At 42.7% G+C, this 17,358-nt stretch overlaps 1 protein-coding gene across 4 annotated transcripts in view; it reads left to right on the plus strand.

Annotated features, from left to right (window-relative positions):
• The window catches only part of vac14 (vac14 homolog (S. cerevisiae)), a 330,067-nt gene that overhangs the window by 108,011 nt on the left and 204,698 nt on the right, over positions 1-17,358 (plus strand). For all 4 annotated transcript variants that reach the window (XM_043707332.1, XM_043707331.1, XM_043707329.1 and 1 more), the window contains exon 11: positions 11,254-11,404. In XM_043707332.1, coding sequence (XP_043563267.1) covers positions 11,254-11,404 — 151 coding nt within the window. The remainder of the gene's footprint in view (positions 1-11,253; positions 11,405-17,358) is intronic.

The raw sequence follows: 17,358 nt of genomic DNA on the forward strand, positions 1-17,358 counted from the left end.
TTTTCCACCTATCCACTCCACCCTCTCCTCCCTGACCTATCACCTTCATCCCCTCCCCCACTCACCCGTTGTACTCTATGCTACTTTCTCCCCACCCCCACCCTCCTCTAGCTTATCTCTCCACGCTTCAGGCTCACTGCCTTTATTCCTGATGAATTGCCCGAAACATCGATTTCGCTGCTCCTTGGATGCTGCCTGAACTGCTATTACTCAGCCAGGTAGAGTGAACAGACTGACCTTGGGTCTGTAGGAGCCTTGAGTACACAACCAAGTTGTACAGTGTGTTGAATTTTCAACTAATCCTCATTGGGGTTACAGTATCTATTTTCTAACTCTGGAAATGATTATGTACTTAATAACATGGTTAATTTATTAAAGCTTCTTATCATTAGGTTCCATCATCTAACCAATTATAGACAGATGTCGCTGAGGAAGGTCACAGGGTGATGAACCTTGCAGATGTAGAGATCCTCAATGTGGTTTAATGCATTGTGATGGCAGCAATTAACCATGTGCATAATAGTTCATGGAGGGTACTGAAGTTCCATGAGCAGTAGCCTGACAATGCAGAGAAAGGCAGTTGTTCAGATATAAAAGCAGTCCCACAGAAATGTTATGTCCAAAATGTCAACACTCTCTTACTCCTCAGATGCTGGCTGACCTCTGCTTTTTCCAGCACAATGCTTTATCAACTCAGATATAAAAGCATTCCAATGAAAGGTACTTTTTGTATAAAGTTTAGTTATAGAGTTATACAGCACAGAAGAGGTCCTTTGGTCCATCGAGTCTGCATCATTCTGTCTACACTGATTCCACTTTTTCCAGCACTTGGCCCACAAACTTGAATGTTACGACAATTGAAGGAGTCATCCACTTACTTTTGAAAAGGTTCTGAGGTTTCCTGCTTATCCCATCCTCCAAGCAGTGCATTTGAGATTGCCACCACCCTCTGGATGAACAATATTTACCTCAAAGCCCCTCTAAAGCTCTTGCCCTTCGCATTAAAATTCTGCCCCTTTGTTTTTATCTCTTCAACCATGAGGGACAATTACTTTCTATCCATATCTCTCAATATAGACCTCAGTAAGGCTCCCCTCGGCTTTCTCTGCTCTAAAGAAAACAGCCCAAGTTTATCCAGCTTCTCTCTCTAGCTAAAATGCTCCATCCCAGGCAACATCCTGGTGAATTTCCTCTGCATCCCTTCCAGAGCAATCACATCCTTCTATAAGGTTAGGTGAATTGGCTGAGCTAAATTGCCCATAGTGTTAGGTGAAGGGGTAAATGTAGGAGAATGGGGTCTGGGTGGGTTGTGCTTCGGCAGGTCAGTGTGGACTTGTTGGGCCGAAGGGCCTGTTTTCGCACTATATCTTATCTAATTTCATCATAATGTGGTGACCAGAACTGCATACACTACTTCAGCTGTGGCCTAACCAAAGTTCAGTCCAGCTTCAACCTAACCTTCCTGCTCTTAGAATGTCTGTCATGACTGATAAAGGCAAGCACCCCACCTGACTTCTTAACTACTCTACTAACCTGTCCTGCTGCCCTTGGGATCTATCCATGAGCAGCCCAAGACCTCTCTTTTCCTGAGTTTATAAGTGACCTGCCGTTCATTGAATATTTCCTTGTCTTTGTCACTTCTTCCAAAGTGCATCGCTCTCCATTTTCAGAGTTAAGTGCCACCTGCCACTGATCTGCCCACTTGACCAACCTGTAACCTAAGACTGACTATCTTGCTGTCAACCACTCAGCCAATCGTGATGTCATCCACAAAATACCCCCACCCCTACCCACCCCCAACATTCTAACTATATCATTTCTGAATATCACATGGAATAAGGGACCCAGCACTGATCGTTGTGGTAACCATTCGACACTGGGCTCCTGTCACAAACAGCCTATTGCCACCACCCTCTGTCTCCTGTCACTGATCCAATTTTGGATCTATCCAGCCGAGTTACCCCAGGTCCCTAATGCTTCTACTTTCTTTATCAGTCTCTCAAGTTGGACCTTGTCAAAGGCTTTGCTGAAATCTGTATCGACTACATCAATTGCACTACTCTCATCTACACACCTGATCACCACCTTGATAAAATTCAATCAAACTTGTTCGGACTGACCTCCCTCTGACTATCCTTGATCGTACTTACCTCTCCAAGTGGAAATTAATTCACTCCTTCAGAATTTTCTCCAATTGTTTCCCCAACACAGAGGAACTCAGTACATTTTATACCCTTGCCACCCTCAGTAATGAATGTGATGGTGGACAATTAAACTCACTGGAGGAGGAGACTCCCACAAATATCTCTATCCTCAATGATAGAAGAGGCCAACTCAGCCGTACATTCGCAGCAACCTTCACAGGACGCAGAGTGCCTTCTCCAGTAGTCCCCAGCATCACAAATGCCAGTCTTCAGCCAATTGTTATGGAGCAGATCAAACTTCCTCACAACATGTCAAAGAGGTAGCCTAGATGCTAACTTTTTCTTATTCTAAAGGCAAGACCCAGGCGTTGTGTTTCGGATACAATTCAATTGGATAAACTATCAGGCTTGAAACAAAACACACTTTATTCATACACTATAGTTAAAATTCAGACAAAAAAAATTGGCTTAACTGTGACTCTGTTTAAATACTTAAAGTAATAAACTACAGGTCGGTCTCCTATAATGCATGGTTCTTAAATATGAATTTGCTATAACACGATTGACGAATTGAGGACAATGTTTCTATAGTACGAACTTTTAAAGCGTGTATTGGTTATAGCGTGATTCCGTTTCCATTAGTTTAAATGGTGCTGTTATTTCGCAGTTTTCTTACAATATGGGATTGCATGAGAACAAAACTATCAGGTTATAGCAGAACTGACTGTGCTGATTGACTGTTGCAATGTCATAACGCACAAGTACGCCCTTGGCGTGGCAAAGGCAAAAGTAGTAAAATTGTCCCATCTGCAATTCTAGCAACAGGAAGAGGACCCCAGCTTTTAGCTGCAACAGAGAGTGGACAGACAGCTTCCACATCCAGCTTTAAGATTCCTGCAACTGCAGAAATCTAAAGCTCAAAACCCTGGTTCTGAGGGAGCTCGACCCCACTCCTTTGTGGTGCTTCTAGTGGTCCAATATTTTTTTAAAAATCAAAGCTAGCTGGGCTTGAAGCAAGCAGCTCCTCTCCAAGTTTGCAACACTTCCCTTCAAAAGAAGCATGACAGAACAAATTCTTAAAGGCACACCACATAATATAACTAAATTCTCTCCATGGACCCGGGTTCGATTCCAGCCTCGGCGACTGTCTGTGTGGCATTTGCACATTCTCCCCGTGTCTGCATGGGTTTCCTCCGGGTGCTCTGATTTCCTCCCACAGTCCAAAGATGTGCAGGTCAGGTGAATTGGCCATGCTAAATGGACCTTGGTGTTCAAGGGTGTGTAGGCTAGTTGCATTAGTCATGGGAAATGTAGCGTGATAGGGTAGAGGGATGGGTCTGGGTGGGGAGGGAAACTCTTCAGGGGTTCGGTTTGGACTTTTTGGGCCAAATGACCTGTTTCCCACACTGTAGTAATTCTGTGCGATCAAGAAATGGTTAGAGGCACTGGATGCTATATAGACTATGGGTCCAGACAATGTTCCAGCAATAGTAATGAAGACTTGCGCTCCAGAACTTGCCGCTCCCCTAGCTAAGCTGTTCTAGTCCAGTACAACACTAGCATCTAACCAACAATGTGAGGAATTGCCCAAGTGCATCCTGTATGCAAAACGCTGGAGCAAATCCAACCTGGCCAATTCCCGCTCCATCAGTCTACTCGATCATTAGTAAAGTGATGGAAGGTGTCATCCACAGTTTTATCAAACAGCATCAGCTCAGCAATAACCTGCTCAGTGGCGCCCAGTTTGGGTTGTGCCAGGGACACTCAACTCATGACCTCTTTACAGCCTTCGTCCAGTCATGGACAGAAGAGCTGATTTCCAGAGACGAGATGAGAGTGCCAGCCCTTGACATCAAGGCTGTATTTGACTGAGTATGGCATCCAGTAGCCATAGAAAAATGGGAATCAGTGGGTATCTCAGGGCAAACTCTCTGCTGATTGGAGTTATACCTGGCACATAGGAAGATGGTTGTGGCTGAGGTCAGTTATCTCAGCTCCAGGAGGAGCTGCAGGAGTACCTTAGGACGTTGTCCTCGACCCAACCATCTTCAACTGCTTTATCAATGACCTTTCCTCCATCATAAGGTCAAAAGTGGGGATGTGCATCATTTGTGACTCCTCAGATACCGAACCAGTCAACGTTTAAATGCAGCAAGATCTGGACAATATCCAGACTTGGCCTGGCGACTGGCAAGTAACATTCGTGCCACACAGATGCCAGGCAATGACCATCTCTAATGAGCGACAATCTAACCACTGCCCCTCAATATTCAATGGTGTCACCATCACTAAAACAGTTGCCGAGCTGTTATTTTACGATTAGCCTTAAAAAGGAGTTCTGATGGTTGAAAAATTGTTCAATTTTTGTCAAAGACTTGTGCTATAGATTGTGGAAACCTTCTGAAATTTGCTTAATTGCCTGAGATTGCCCAGAGCTAGATAGAGAATATCTTCCAAAATTAGCCAAAGGCTCATTCTGTATGCTTAGCTTAGAGTCTGTGTTGCCATCAGTGTCAGCCACTAAGTTGAGTTGAGAAAGGGCCCTGTGGTTTTAATTTACAGTCTCTAAACAGAGTCATCTTATAGAGGTTTATCAAACCATGAGGGGCAAGGATAGGGTGAATAGCCAAAGTCTTTTCCCCAGGGTAGGAGAGTCCAAAACTTAGAGGGCATAGGTCTAAGGTCAGACGGGAAAGATTTAAAAGGAACCTGATGGGTAACCTTTTGATGCAGAGGGTGGTTCATGTAACTGATGAGTTGCCAGAGAAAGTGGTGGAGGCTGGTAGAAGCATTCAAAAGACATCTGAATGGGTATATGAATAGGAAGGGTGTAGAGAGATATGGGCAAAATGCTGGTAGATGGGATTAGATTAGGTTAGAATATCTGGTTGGTGTGGATGATTTGGACTGAAGGGTCGGTTTCCGTGCTGTATAACTGTGTCACAGTAGAAACTATAGCAATCAAAGTATCTATAACATCCATCCCGGCCATTGAGAGTGTGGCTTCCAGGCAATGTGTTTGACAGGGTTATTACCCCTCATCAGGTCCATTCTGCCTGTGACTAGTGGAATCATTGTATTCATCCACTAATTTAATGCAGGACAATAGATGTTGGACTTTGGGTGGTTCAAGTTAATGGTACATGCAGGAGCAAATTACTGCAGATGCTGGATTCTGTACTGGAAAAAAAGTGCTAGAGATCACAACGGGTCAGGCAGCATCCATTGAAAGAGAGCAAGGTAATGTTTCTCGATGACTTTGTCAGAGCTGAAGAGACTAGATGACGAGTCATCAAGACTCCATGTTAGTTTGCTCCCTCTCCATGATGCTGCCTGACCTGCTGTGATCTCCAGCATTTTTATTTTCATTAACAGTCCATGAAGGTTGCACCATGAAGGGGTAGTGCCAGTTGGATGCATTGATTTGATTTTCCTTGTCCCTTTTTCTTTTGTTTTTACAATTAATGGTGTAGAACATCCCATGGAGCCTCATCCAGCAGCATGCACTGCTATAAATAGAGACTGAAAACATCACAACAGTTGACCAATTGACTTATGGGCAGGGAGAAAGTGGGGATTGTAGACGCTGGAGATCAGAGTCGAAGAGTGGAGTGCTGGAAAAGCACAGCTGGTCAGGCAGCATCTGAGGAGCAGGAGAATCGACGTTTCATGCACAAGCTCTTGAAGAGCTTATGCTCGAAACGTCAATTCTGCTGCTCCTCGGATGCTGCCTGACCAGCTGTGTTTTTCCAGCACCACACTCTTTGACTCTGACTTAGGAGCAGGTTTAGTACTGGCAGGTTTGTCTACATGCCACCATGGTGTATCATGCCAGGTTACTGAAAATTGTAAAATCTCTCACTTCCATAACGTGCATACAGAAGATACTGTGTGCATCTTTGATATTGTTGTGAATAGACTACAGTGTGATGTGCTTTTGCTCTTTATTTCAAATACAGTATAGAAGGAAATGGCTTTTTATTAGACACAAACAGAACCACCACTAGAGGTCCTTTGAGGGCTAAACCCATTGATGGTAAAGATGCAGTCAGATGTCGTTCAGACCAGAAGGGTGGGGCGTGGAAGTGGATAGGGGTGCTGAACAAGTCTCCTTCTGTTCAGTGTCAGTGGTTAATGTGTGAGAATTCTAGATGAAGTGTGTGCAGATTGCTGGGAGGTTTAACAGTTGTTGAAGTGCCGTTTCATTACCTCCTTCGCCTGCAACAAATACATCTGACTGTAAAAATGACAGGCAAAATGATTTGTTTTATTGTGACTAATTAAGTAGGTGATGGTATCGTGATGCAAACAGCGTAGGTGAGAGCACTCGAGGCAGCTTCTGTAACAGCTTGCCTTACTTTGAAAATCCCTTGGCTTCTGTAATCTCATCACCCACGTCATCTGGAATAGTAAACTGTTAGGGAATGTTAGGTTGTGTAGTCATATTGCTTTGGGGCTAGTGATCCAGAGGCCTAGATTCACAGTCCAGAGACAAAAGTTCAAGTCTCACCAATTTGGTTCTTCAGTAAAATCTGGAATAAAAAGCTTGTAGCAATAATGGCAACTTTGAAACTACCAGACTATGATTAACCACCTATTTGGTTCCCTAACATTTTTCAGTATAGAAAATCTGTTATCCTTACCCAGACTGATCTATAGGTGACTCCAGACACATACTGTCTTCTGAAATCAAAATCACAAAAATGTTGTAATAGGGAAGACCGCCACTTGGCCCATTGTGCTATTTCCTGGTCTTCTCCCTGTGACCCTGCACATTGTTCCTTTTCAGATAACAGTCAAATTCCCTTCTGAACCTGCCTCTAACACTAATTTGCAAAAAAATGACCAACCTTAACCATTCTGTGGTTCAGGTTTTTTTTCCTCAAGTCACTTTTACTTTTTATCATTTACTTTAAATGTATGCCTTTTTATTTGCAATTTCTTCTTGAGTGGGAATAGTTTCTCTATATCTATGTTGTCTGAACCCTCTGTTATTTTTGATGCCTTTGTCAAACCTTCTCTCAGCACTTTTTTTCCTCCTGAGGAAAACAATCCTAATATTGCCAGTCAGCATTTGTCACTGAAGTTCCTCATCCATGGAACCATTTTGGTGACTCTCTTCTGTACACTCTCCAATGCCTTCACTTCACACAAAAAAGATGGGGCAAATAGTGGACAAAATTGTTTCTGAAATCCCCAAAGCCAGGAAATTTCGATCTTGGGATGGCCGGAACTTGTCTCCCTGAGCAGAATGCTCAGAATCGTTGAGGTGCAGCTGTTCCAACTGCAGACTGGTTCAGTCTTGGATTTGCTGCTAAGAGGTTCGCCCATGAGACTGTTAGCTGTAAACGTGGGAGAGAAATAGACAGTGATTTGGAGGAGCAGCAAGCAAGCATCAATGTAATGAAGTGAAGGGATAGAGTTGGGGTAAGACCTGTGCTGGGGTTGGGGGGGAGGGGCTGCAGCAAGTGTGAGCCACGCTGCCAGAATGGAGGAGACTTTGCCATAATGAGACTTTGCCTTACCTGTATTAAGACCAGCCTGACTTTGCCTTACCTGTATTAAGACCAGCGGTGATGTGACACCATGTGTGTGGTGAAAACATCCGATTGGTGAGTGTGTTTGGTCCGTACATCCAATCTTTAAATTGAAAGTTGGGCATTTAGTTTGTGTTTCAGTCTCTTGACATTTTTCTTTTTCTTAGAAATGGCCTGTTAGGTTTTCAAAGTTAAGTCCATACTCAAACTAAGGATAGCAGTTTTAGAGTGGCAGGTCGAGTGGAGTGTCCGTCCTGCAGTATGTGTGAAGTCACGGACATGTCCCAGCCTAAAATATCTGCACAAGCTTGAGCTCCACGTTTCAGAATGTGAGCGACACCTGGAGTCACTGTCATACGGTACATCTGTGAGGCAGAGGACTATGTGGATAGAGGTGTACAGGCAGAGAGGAAATGTGAGACTATCAGGCAGGTAGTGCATGAGTCCCCTCAGTATATTGTACTTGCTAATCAGTGTTCCATGTTGGAAACTTGTGAGGATGATGGTTCCTCAGGTAAGTGTAGCCACAGCTAAGCCCCTGGCCCCACAGGCATCTCAGCTGTACAGTTAAGGAGGAAGAAGAGCGACAATTATAGGGGATTCCATGGTCACGGATCAGGCAGGCATTTCTGTGGCAGTAAACATGACTCCAGGATAGTGCCAGAGTCAAGGATTTTTTTCTGAAGCGAGAGGGAGAGATCAGCTAGAAGTCACGGTCTACATAGGTAGGGACTGGGATGAAGTCCTGAAGGAAGTTTTCAGGGAGTTAGGAAGGAAACGAAAAAGCAGGCCTTAAGATTGCTCCCAGTGCTAGTGAGCTTAAGGACAAGAAGGTTGATCAAATAAACACGTGGCTGGAGAACTATTGTAGGATGAAAGGCATCAAATTTCTAATCAATTGGAACTGGTTCTAGGACTGGCGGAACCTGTATAAGGTGGACAGATTGCACCTTAATTGGATTGAAACTGATATTCTTGCAGGGAGATTCGCTATTGCAAATGTGGGGGATGGGAACCTGAAGGGGTAACGTAACTTGGAAGGAAATAAAATTAATAATAGGAAGTTAAAATGATGCTAGGGATACTAGAAGACAAGAGAAACATCGCTAAGAGTTGGGTATGCTTTGAAAGCAGAGTGATGTCAAAAAAAACAAAGTCAAGAACTCTCCACCTGAATGGATGCAGGATTTGTAGCAGGGTTGTTACTGTAAAGGCACAAATAGCATTAGATGGATTTGATTTACTTGTCATTACACAAACACGGCTGCATTCTGACCAGGGGTGGGAACGGTTGAGGAAGGACAGACAAGAAGGAAAAGGAATCTGCGTTATACTAATAATAGGGATGGGATCAGTAAGTTAGTAAGGAAGGATCTCAGATCAAAAAAGCAATGTGTGGAATCTGTTTGGGTGGAGCTAATAAACAGCAAAGGGCAGTACATATTGGTTAGAGCCTTCTCCTAGGCCAAAAAATAGTGGTTTTGTCTTCTATTCAGTCACAGGATAAGGGCGTCACTGTCCAGGCCACCATATATTGCCTATCCCTGATTGTTCTTCAGGTTCCTATTCCCCTAACATGCGAGTTTAAACTCACTCCAATAGCAATAGTGAATCTCCCTGCAAGAATATCCATTCCAGCCCAATTACGGTACAACCTGCCCATCATACACAGGTTCCACGTGTCCCGGAACCAGTTCCAATTACTCAGAAATGGAATACCCTTCATCCTACAATTGTTCTTCAGCTACGTGTTCTTTTGATCAGTTCTTTTGTTCTTAAACTCACTTGCACTGGGAGCAATCTTAAGCCCTGCTTTCCAACCACGTTGCTCTGGGTCTGGAGTCACATGTAAGCCAGGTCCTCCCTGAAAAGACATTAGTGAATCCAAAGGTTTTTTTTTTGACAATCTGCAACGATTTCACGGTGGTCATTAGATATTTCAGATACCTGTTGAGTTCAAATTCCACCATCTTCTGTGATAGGATTCGAATTCAGGTCCCCAGAATACTGCCAGGTCTCCGGATTAACAGACGAGCAATAATACCACAAGGCCATCACCTCCCCTAAAGTATTGGAAGTAAGGGGCACAGTATTACTCCAGAGATGGGAGAAGCAAGGAAATGGGCAACACAGTTATCATGGTTGACTTTTATCAGTATGTTGACTAAGTAAACCAATTCAGCCACTAAAGCTGCAGAAGGTGAGTTTCTCAAGTGTGTTAGGGATGGTTTTCTTGAGCAGTATGTTGAGGGAGCATGTTATTTTATATAGAGTATTATGTAATAAAGGGTTAATTAGCAATCTTGTTGTAAAAGAATCTTTAGGGATGAGTGAGCAGAATTTGATAGGATTTTGTATTTACATTGGAAGTGAATGGGCTAAATCTGAACCAGGGAAATTATGAAGACATGAGACCCAAATTGACTGAGTTGGATGGGAAAATACATTAAACTTCAGGAACCTAAAGTCTGTCTTTCAAAAACCACTGTAAATAAACCTGGGAGCTTTGCCAATGGTTCAGTTGGTGAAGACAACTTGTAATTTGACAGCAGAAACGAGTAGGGCCCTGGTTCTATCCACAGCCTTTCCTAATCTCACCATGTTTTGCACTTAGTGCACTCCAACTGTGATCCACTCTTGAGACGCTGTGTTCAGCAGATGAAGAGCGGACAGTGTGAATGGAAGAGGGCTTTCAACAGGGCCCTTTGGTTCATTTATAAGATAATGGATGCTTGTTTGCGTCCTCAATGCACTCTGTACACGATATCACCATTCTTCGAATCTTACTCTGAACACATTCTGAATCATGGTTGTAGGTCTGTGGTGCCTGGTTTCGTTTCTCCCTATTTCCCATCCATTAATCAATTGAACAAAGGCAGAATTGGAAAAGTTAAGCAATTACAAGTATTTAGCTTGATTGGCTAAATTGAAGAGAGCAGTACACAGGATGTGGTGGTCAAACTTGGCCACACTATTGCAGAAAACTAATACCTTTTTGAGTTGGTCATATAGTCATGCAGTTCTTTTATATGGCTGTCATTGAGAGTGCTTTAATACTTGGTTGCTTTGCCTGGTATGGCAGACTATTTAAAGGTGCAGAGATAATGAAACCAAACAGGAAGAGTTTTTGATTAAATGATCTTTGACTCGATCTCCAAGAATTTGATGAAAGTAGTGTGTCGTGATCAAGGAATATCAAATCTCAATATTACTGCTGGATGTGTTTAAAGAAAAGACTGCAGTCTCTCAGATCCAGGATTGGTTCCAGAACTGATTTATAGCCTTCTCCATAAGAAATTTTAACCAAGGCTGATGTACAGATGAGGATCTGTTCTCAAGATGGACTTATCAGTTATCCTAATTACATTGGAGTGGTCTAAATGCATATTTTAATTAAACTGATTTATGTGGTTAAGCAATTTTTTCCCCATGGCTGTTGTTTACTTCTGTATTTTATTTTTAACAAACAGCAATGTATGTATTGTAATAAATTTGTGTGGAATGTTCTGAATGCACAGTAAAATCACTGGCTCTGTTGACCTCTTAAGAGTAGCATTCATTTGTGATTCCAGGTGATCTTGAAAGACTTGGAGGTGCTGGCAGAAATTGCTTCCTCTCCAGCGGGCCAGACAGATGGGCAGGATTCGTATGAGAGCAACAGCACCCAAAATAGTCAGTCAGAGCTGAATATTCCTATTTCCTCCACACCATTGAACTCTTCCAGTAAGTACCAAGTTAGTCATTATCTACACTGCTAAACCACTTTGAATCAGCTCAGCAAGAGAAGATAGAAATGGAAATACTAAACTGTTAGTATGACTCTGTTTCAGGCATTTCTAATATCAAGACTTTTTTTATCTTTGCAGTCTTTCAATTAACGGTAATTTACATTTATATAGCACCTTTAATAAAACATCCAAGACACTTCAGGGGACAGCTGTCAGGACAATAGCTGGACGGCACTGTGGCTCAGTGGGTAGCACTACTGCCTCACAGCTCCAGAGACCCGACTTCGATTCCAGCCTCGGGTGACTGTCTGTGTGGAGTTTGCACATTCTCCCAGTGTCTGTGTGGGTTTCCTCCGGGTGCTCTGGTTTCTCCCACAATCCAAGATGTGCAGGTCAGGTGAATTGGCCCTGGTAAATTGTCCCATAGTGTTCAGGGTTGTGTAGGTTAGGTGCATTGGTCAGGGATAAATATAGGATAATAGCATAGAGGAATGGGTCTGGATGGGTTACTTTTGGGAGAATCAGTGTGGAATTGTTGGGCCAAATGGCCAGTTCCTCACTGTACAGATTCTGTGATTTTGTGAATATTTGACAGTGAGTATGTGAGGCACTATTAGACAGATGTGTAAAAGCCTGGTATTTTTGAGGATGACCGAGGTGGGGAAGTTTAAGTGAGAGGATTCCAGAGCTTTGGGTCTTAGACAGCTGAAAGACCATCAAAACCAATTGTTCAGCCACCACTCAGGCAAACACCAGTTCAGAGAGAGGTTTTAAGCATGGCTAAAATCTATAGAGTTGCAAGGTTTTGGGGAAGGAGTGGGTGCGGGGAGATAATTAGATGGCTCTTGCAAAAAGTTAGCATAGCTACAAGGAGTTGAATGGCCTCCCCATGCTGGGTTGTTCTCAGTATAAGCTAAGGACAGGAATACCCTAAAAAAGTGCAAAGCCATTGAATTTACCATTTCGCAATGGAGGTGAGCTGTGCTTTCATATAACTCAGACTGGATGAGTTCCTGATTTTGAGTCATAAAATTAACTCTGGGTTCAGTCTGTGGAATATCTAGTCTTTAATATAAAGAGCTACACTCATGTACATACGAAATGCCCCTTTAAGCTGCTAGTGATGACTTGGAGTGGAAAGTCTTCATCCTGGCTGTTAGATTGTGGGTTCATCATGTGTGGCCACTAAATTAGACTAAAAATTAGTGTGTATATGACTGAAATTTTAACTCTGTCTTTGCCATTAAATGGCAGAGAGGTAACAACTACAAGCCAAGCCCTATTCAACTAAATATTGGAACAATATAGCCTTCATATTGTGGTCGACTTGATTAATAGTAGAGTCAACAATGGAAGTCACCTCCATGCTTACTTGTTGGAGACAGTGTATGCCATGACATGAGATGAAACACATCTGAATCTGGACCTCTGACATCCAAAATCCTGATACGATAACTGCCAGAACTCAATTGTATTCCCTTGTCTCTAGAAAATTAAAGGGTGATCTTGTTAAGATGAAGATGTTTATTTCAATGTTTATGATAATTAAAGGAACTGACAGGATGGATGGTGAGAAACTATTTCCTGTTGAGCGAGGAAGCATCAATTTTGACTTGAGGAATGTTGTCAGGATCCACTCATTTTGTGCAAAGTGCCCCCCACCACCCCAATAAAAAGCTTGTGAGGCAGTGGGTCTATTGAAAAGTTCAATGTTGAGACTGATTTTGTTACATTAAGATAGTAATTATTAAAGAGAACAGATGGAGGTTAGATGCCAATCAGCTGTAATCTCATTGACTAGAAAAGAGTCAAGGTCCTGAATTGGCTGGCTGCCTCTTGCTCCTATTTTCTTTTTGCCCTTTCACTTCTTTTAAGTTTAAAATTGATGCTCTGCTATTCACTTCCCTTTCCTTCTGCCTACACTTGGCTTCAGGGTTGCTTACGTTACCAAAGATACTTCAGCCTCAATCGACTGTAATCACCGCAGACTTCCCAGGTGATTATTCTTCATCTTTCACTCTGACCATAATAGCTCGGGATGTTGCTGGAGAGTATAAAAATGAAAGTAATGCCTCAGGAATTGACTCTTGGCTCTTTTTAATTTCCAGTCCACCGAATCAATGCTGCCTTGACACGGTTTGCATCTGTACTTAAACCACTGACTGGGTCAGATTTATCTGGAGTGACTTGTTTTCCCAGGGGATGTCTAATCAGAATGTTTTTGTTGAACACGTTCCGCTTCAGTTGAGATTTCTCTTTGCTCTTTCTGCTTCTGTGTTGACTGAGGCAGGCACCCCACTTATTGGCTGTAAGCAATTTTTAAAGTGCCTTGTATGATGTGAAAGTGTGGGCAACACTGGGCAAGTGAAATGTGGCTGGATTGTTTCTCCTGAAATTCCTAATTATCCCTTTTGCCTTTTCTGAAGGTGCTCGCATACAGGCATGGAGGTATTAATATTGGTATATTGCCTCAGTCAGTGTTCCAAGGGCAAGCTTACACCATGCATGTCTAGAATGATGAGGGTATTTGAGCTGAACGCAGTACTTTATCCTCCAGATGCTCTCTCCAAGACAGCATCTCCTATCTTCAGTCCCTAAATTACAACTCATCCACAGCTCTGCAGTAACTTGTGCATGAAATGGAACTTAGGGTTGCTGTGGAATTTAGGAGGATATTTCTTCAGACTCCCATGTCTTCTCCATACATGACCTTATTGTGACTTGTAATACTGTTTGCCTCCACTTCTGATTTGGTCAGTTTGCTGCTAAAAGCTTCATCTTTGTTCTTGTTTCCTTCAAATTGGACTTGTACAGTGCTTTTTTGATCAGACTCCTATCTTAAGCCCTGTATGAAGATTAACTCATCCAATAGAGCTGCTGTCTACATTCTCGCTCTCAGCAAGTCTTGTTCTCCTGTGAATGCTGACCAACATTTACTCCGGTCCAGTAACACTTGATTTGAGATTATCAGTGTTCATGTTAAAATCATTCCTCCACTTCAGCCACCCCTCATCATAATCACTCCAACTCCAAACCCTCCCTCGATCTATGTACCTCCAACTCAGGCCGATGTGCTGCTTTCATTCCCTTTTCTCATTATTGCCAGCCAGCATTCAACCATCTAGGTCAAATCTCTGAAATCCCCTTGTTTAAATCCTCCGCATTCTTATATATTTTACTTACTCGACCAAGCTTTCTATTATCTGTCTTATTGTCCTTTGGCTTGCTGTCAATTTGCCCAACTCTAACTCTGTGAACTGCCCTCCGATGTTTTACTGCATTAAAGGCTTAATCTCATTGCAAGTATGTCATAACTCATAGCAATTCTTCTATCCCTCCTCATCCATGCCATCACTTGACTGACTTTTATTTGTATTTTTGGGATTATTTTAGCAATGTTACCATCCCATACAGACTCAGATTAGTTTTTTCTGACATCTCTGCTTCTTACTCTTTCACGATCTATATGGCTGCAGAATATTGGTAGGTTCCTGTTTGATTTATTTCCAATCTCCTTTCTTCACTTCACTGTCTTTTTTTTCACTTCCCTATTGAACCTTGTATATTCGCCATCTTAAAAATGTATTTTCATTCCTTCAGCGTGGCTGGGTCAACATCCTGGAACACCCACCCTTCAGCATCGTGGGTGGCTTTTCAGCCCTCGGACCGTGTAAGATCACAAAGGCAGCTGGCCACCACCACCTTGAGAGTAATTAGGGATTGATAATAAATGTTGGCCTAGCCCGAGACACCCACATCCCATGATATATTTTTTTAAAAATTAGCCTGGCCTCTCACTTGCCTTAACAACCAGACATCTATCATACACTCCTCCTCTCTGCTTCATCTTATTCTCGGTCTCTCTGTGTAATCAATTCCATTTATTCAAGCAGCGCAGTACAAATAACAGTGCTGGCTGCTGATTTGTGCTGGAGTGTGGTTCTCCTTACCTGCTGAGTCAAGCAGCTAGGTCTTAATGTGGGGAAGAGAGTCATTCCCAATTGGTTACCATGGAAACCAACGAGATGCTGTAACTGTAGATGCATCCTGCAATCATCCTGTTTGAAAAGAACATTTCATTTGTTACTGCTATGTAATGTCTCGCTCTGATTTCCTCCTTTGTTTTTGTTGCTTGCATATTCCCATGAACAAAGGCAGCTAATGGTGCCAATAGGAGATATGCTTTTCTTTAAGCTTACTTCATATATCACAACTAAAAATTTAACATTTAAGAATTTGTTCTAATATGTTTGAGGAAAATGCTTATTTAGTTAATTCTTGTTGGAGTTGTGATCTTAATCTGATTGTTAATTAAAAAGAAATATGTACCTTAGGTCGGACCTTTTATGATCTCAACATATCTGGACATGCTTTCCAGCCTAGTGAGTACTCTCTGAAGTGTAGTCACTGTCAAAGGAAATGTAGTAGTCAACCTATGTACAGCAAGCTCCCACAGGCAGCAGCATGATAACCACTGAAGTATCTATGCTTGGCTGTTCTTGGCCAGGATACCAGGAAAAACTCCCCGATTTTATTTTTGCCATGCAATTTTCTTGAGCCCCAATTGAAAGAGTAGTTGGGTCCTCGGTTTAATGGAGGAGAAAGTGAGGTCTGCCTCGGTTTAATGTCTAATTGATGGACAGCTGAGAGTGTAGACCTAGATTTTGTCAAGCCTCAAATGGAACTTGAAATCATACCCTTCTGACTCTGGTGATGAGTGTTAGCATATACCATTGCTCCATGTGCAGTTAAGGGTGGCACGATAGCTCAGTGGTTGGCACTGCTCTCTCTCAGTGCCAGGATCCCGGATTCGATTCCCGCCTCGGGCGACGGTGCTCCGGTTTCCTCCCACAGTCCAAGGATGTGGAGATTAGGTGAATTGGCCAGGCTGAATTGCCCATTGTGTTACACGGAAATGTGTAGGTTAAGTGCATTAGTCAGGGATAAGTGTAGAGTGGTAGGGTAGGGAAATGGGTCTATGTGGGTTACTCTTCAGAGGGTCAGTGTGGACTTGTCGGCCAAAGGGCCTGTTTCCACACTATAGGGATTCTGTGATTGTATGACGATTTCTATGCAGATCAGCTGACTGTATTGAATATTGAAAATACACTAAGCACACTGGAATAAAGGTTCTGTGAATGATCTTATAAGCTAAAAACTTAATTGCCTAGAGATATGAGTTCATTTTGGTAGCTGGAAAAGTTAAATTCACGTCTTATGGAATAGCAAGTTTGCATCAGCAGAGCTGCTCACAAAATAGCTCCATTGTTCCAAAAACCTATCTGGTTCACTAATGTTCTTTAGGGAAAGAAATCTACTTTGCTAATCTGTCCTGACCTACATGAGAGTTCAGAAACTCAGCAATGTGATTGACTGCTAAATGCCCTTTGAAATGATTCAACGCATTACTCATTTGTATCAAGTCACTACAGGAGAGTGTCAGAATAAAGCAAATATGCACCTCCCACGACAACCTTTAGTACAGGCACACCCAGCCTAATCGACTATTCAAAGTTCTCCTCCCTAATACCTGGAAACTCATGCCAAAAGTGGGAGAGCTGCTGCACAGACTGATTGAACAGCACCTTGACAGTGTCATCCTCTCAGATTCATTCTTTTCAGCTTGTGCCCTTAACTCCTCTGTTACGGTCCCTACATATATCCTGTTCCAAAGGCAGGGCAGACTCATCAGTGTTGCCATCTTAGTTGTATGGGGTCAGAAGGGAGTGATCCTGGGGTACTCAACACTGACTTAGGAGCTTCATGAAGTCTTGTTACAGCAAACAACACCGGTAAAGAAACCACTTACCACTCCCTCTCAGCTGATGAATTTATATTCTTTGGAACAGCACTGGAGGAAGCACTAAAGGAAGCTGGGGCAGAGAATATATTCTGATTAAGGGCCATCAATGTCCAGAACTGAGTGGATTGGGAGCATTGCAGCTGACT

The sequence above is a fragment of the Chiloscyllium plagiosum genome, chromosome 17 (assembly GCF_004010195.1).
Source record: "Chiloscyllium plagiosum isolate BGI_BamShark_2017 chromosome 17, ASM401019v2, whole genome shotgun sequence".
Taxonomy (NCBI): domain Eukaryota; kingdom Metazoa; phylum Chordata; class Chondrichthyes; order Orectolobiformes; family Hemiscylliidae; genus Chiloscyllium; species Chiloscyllium plagiosum.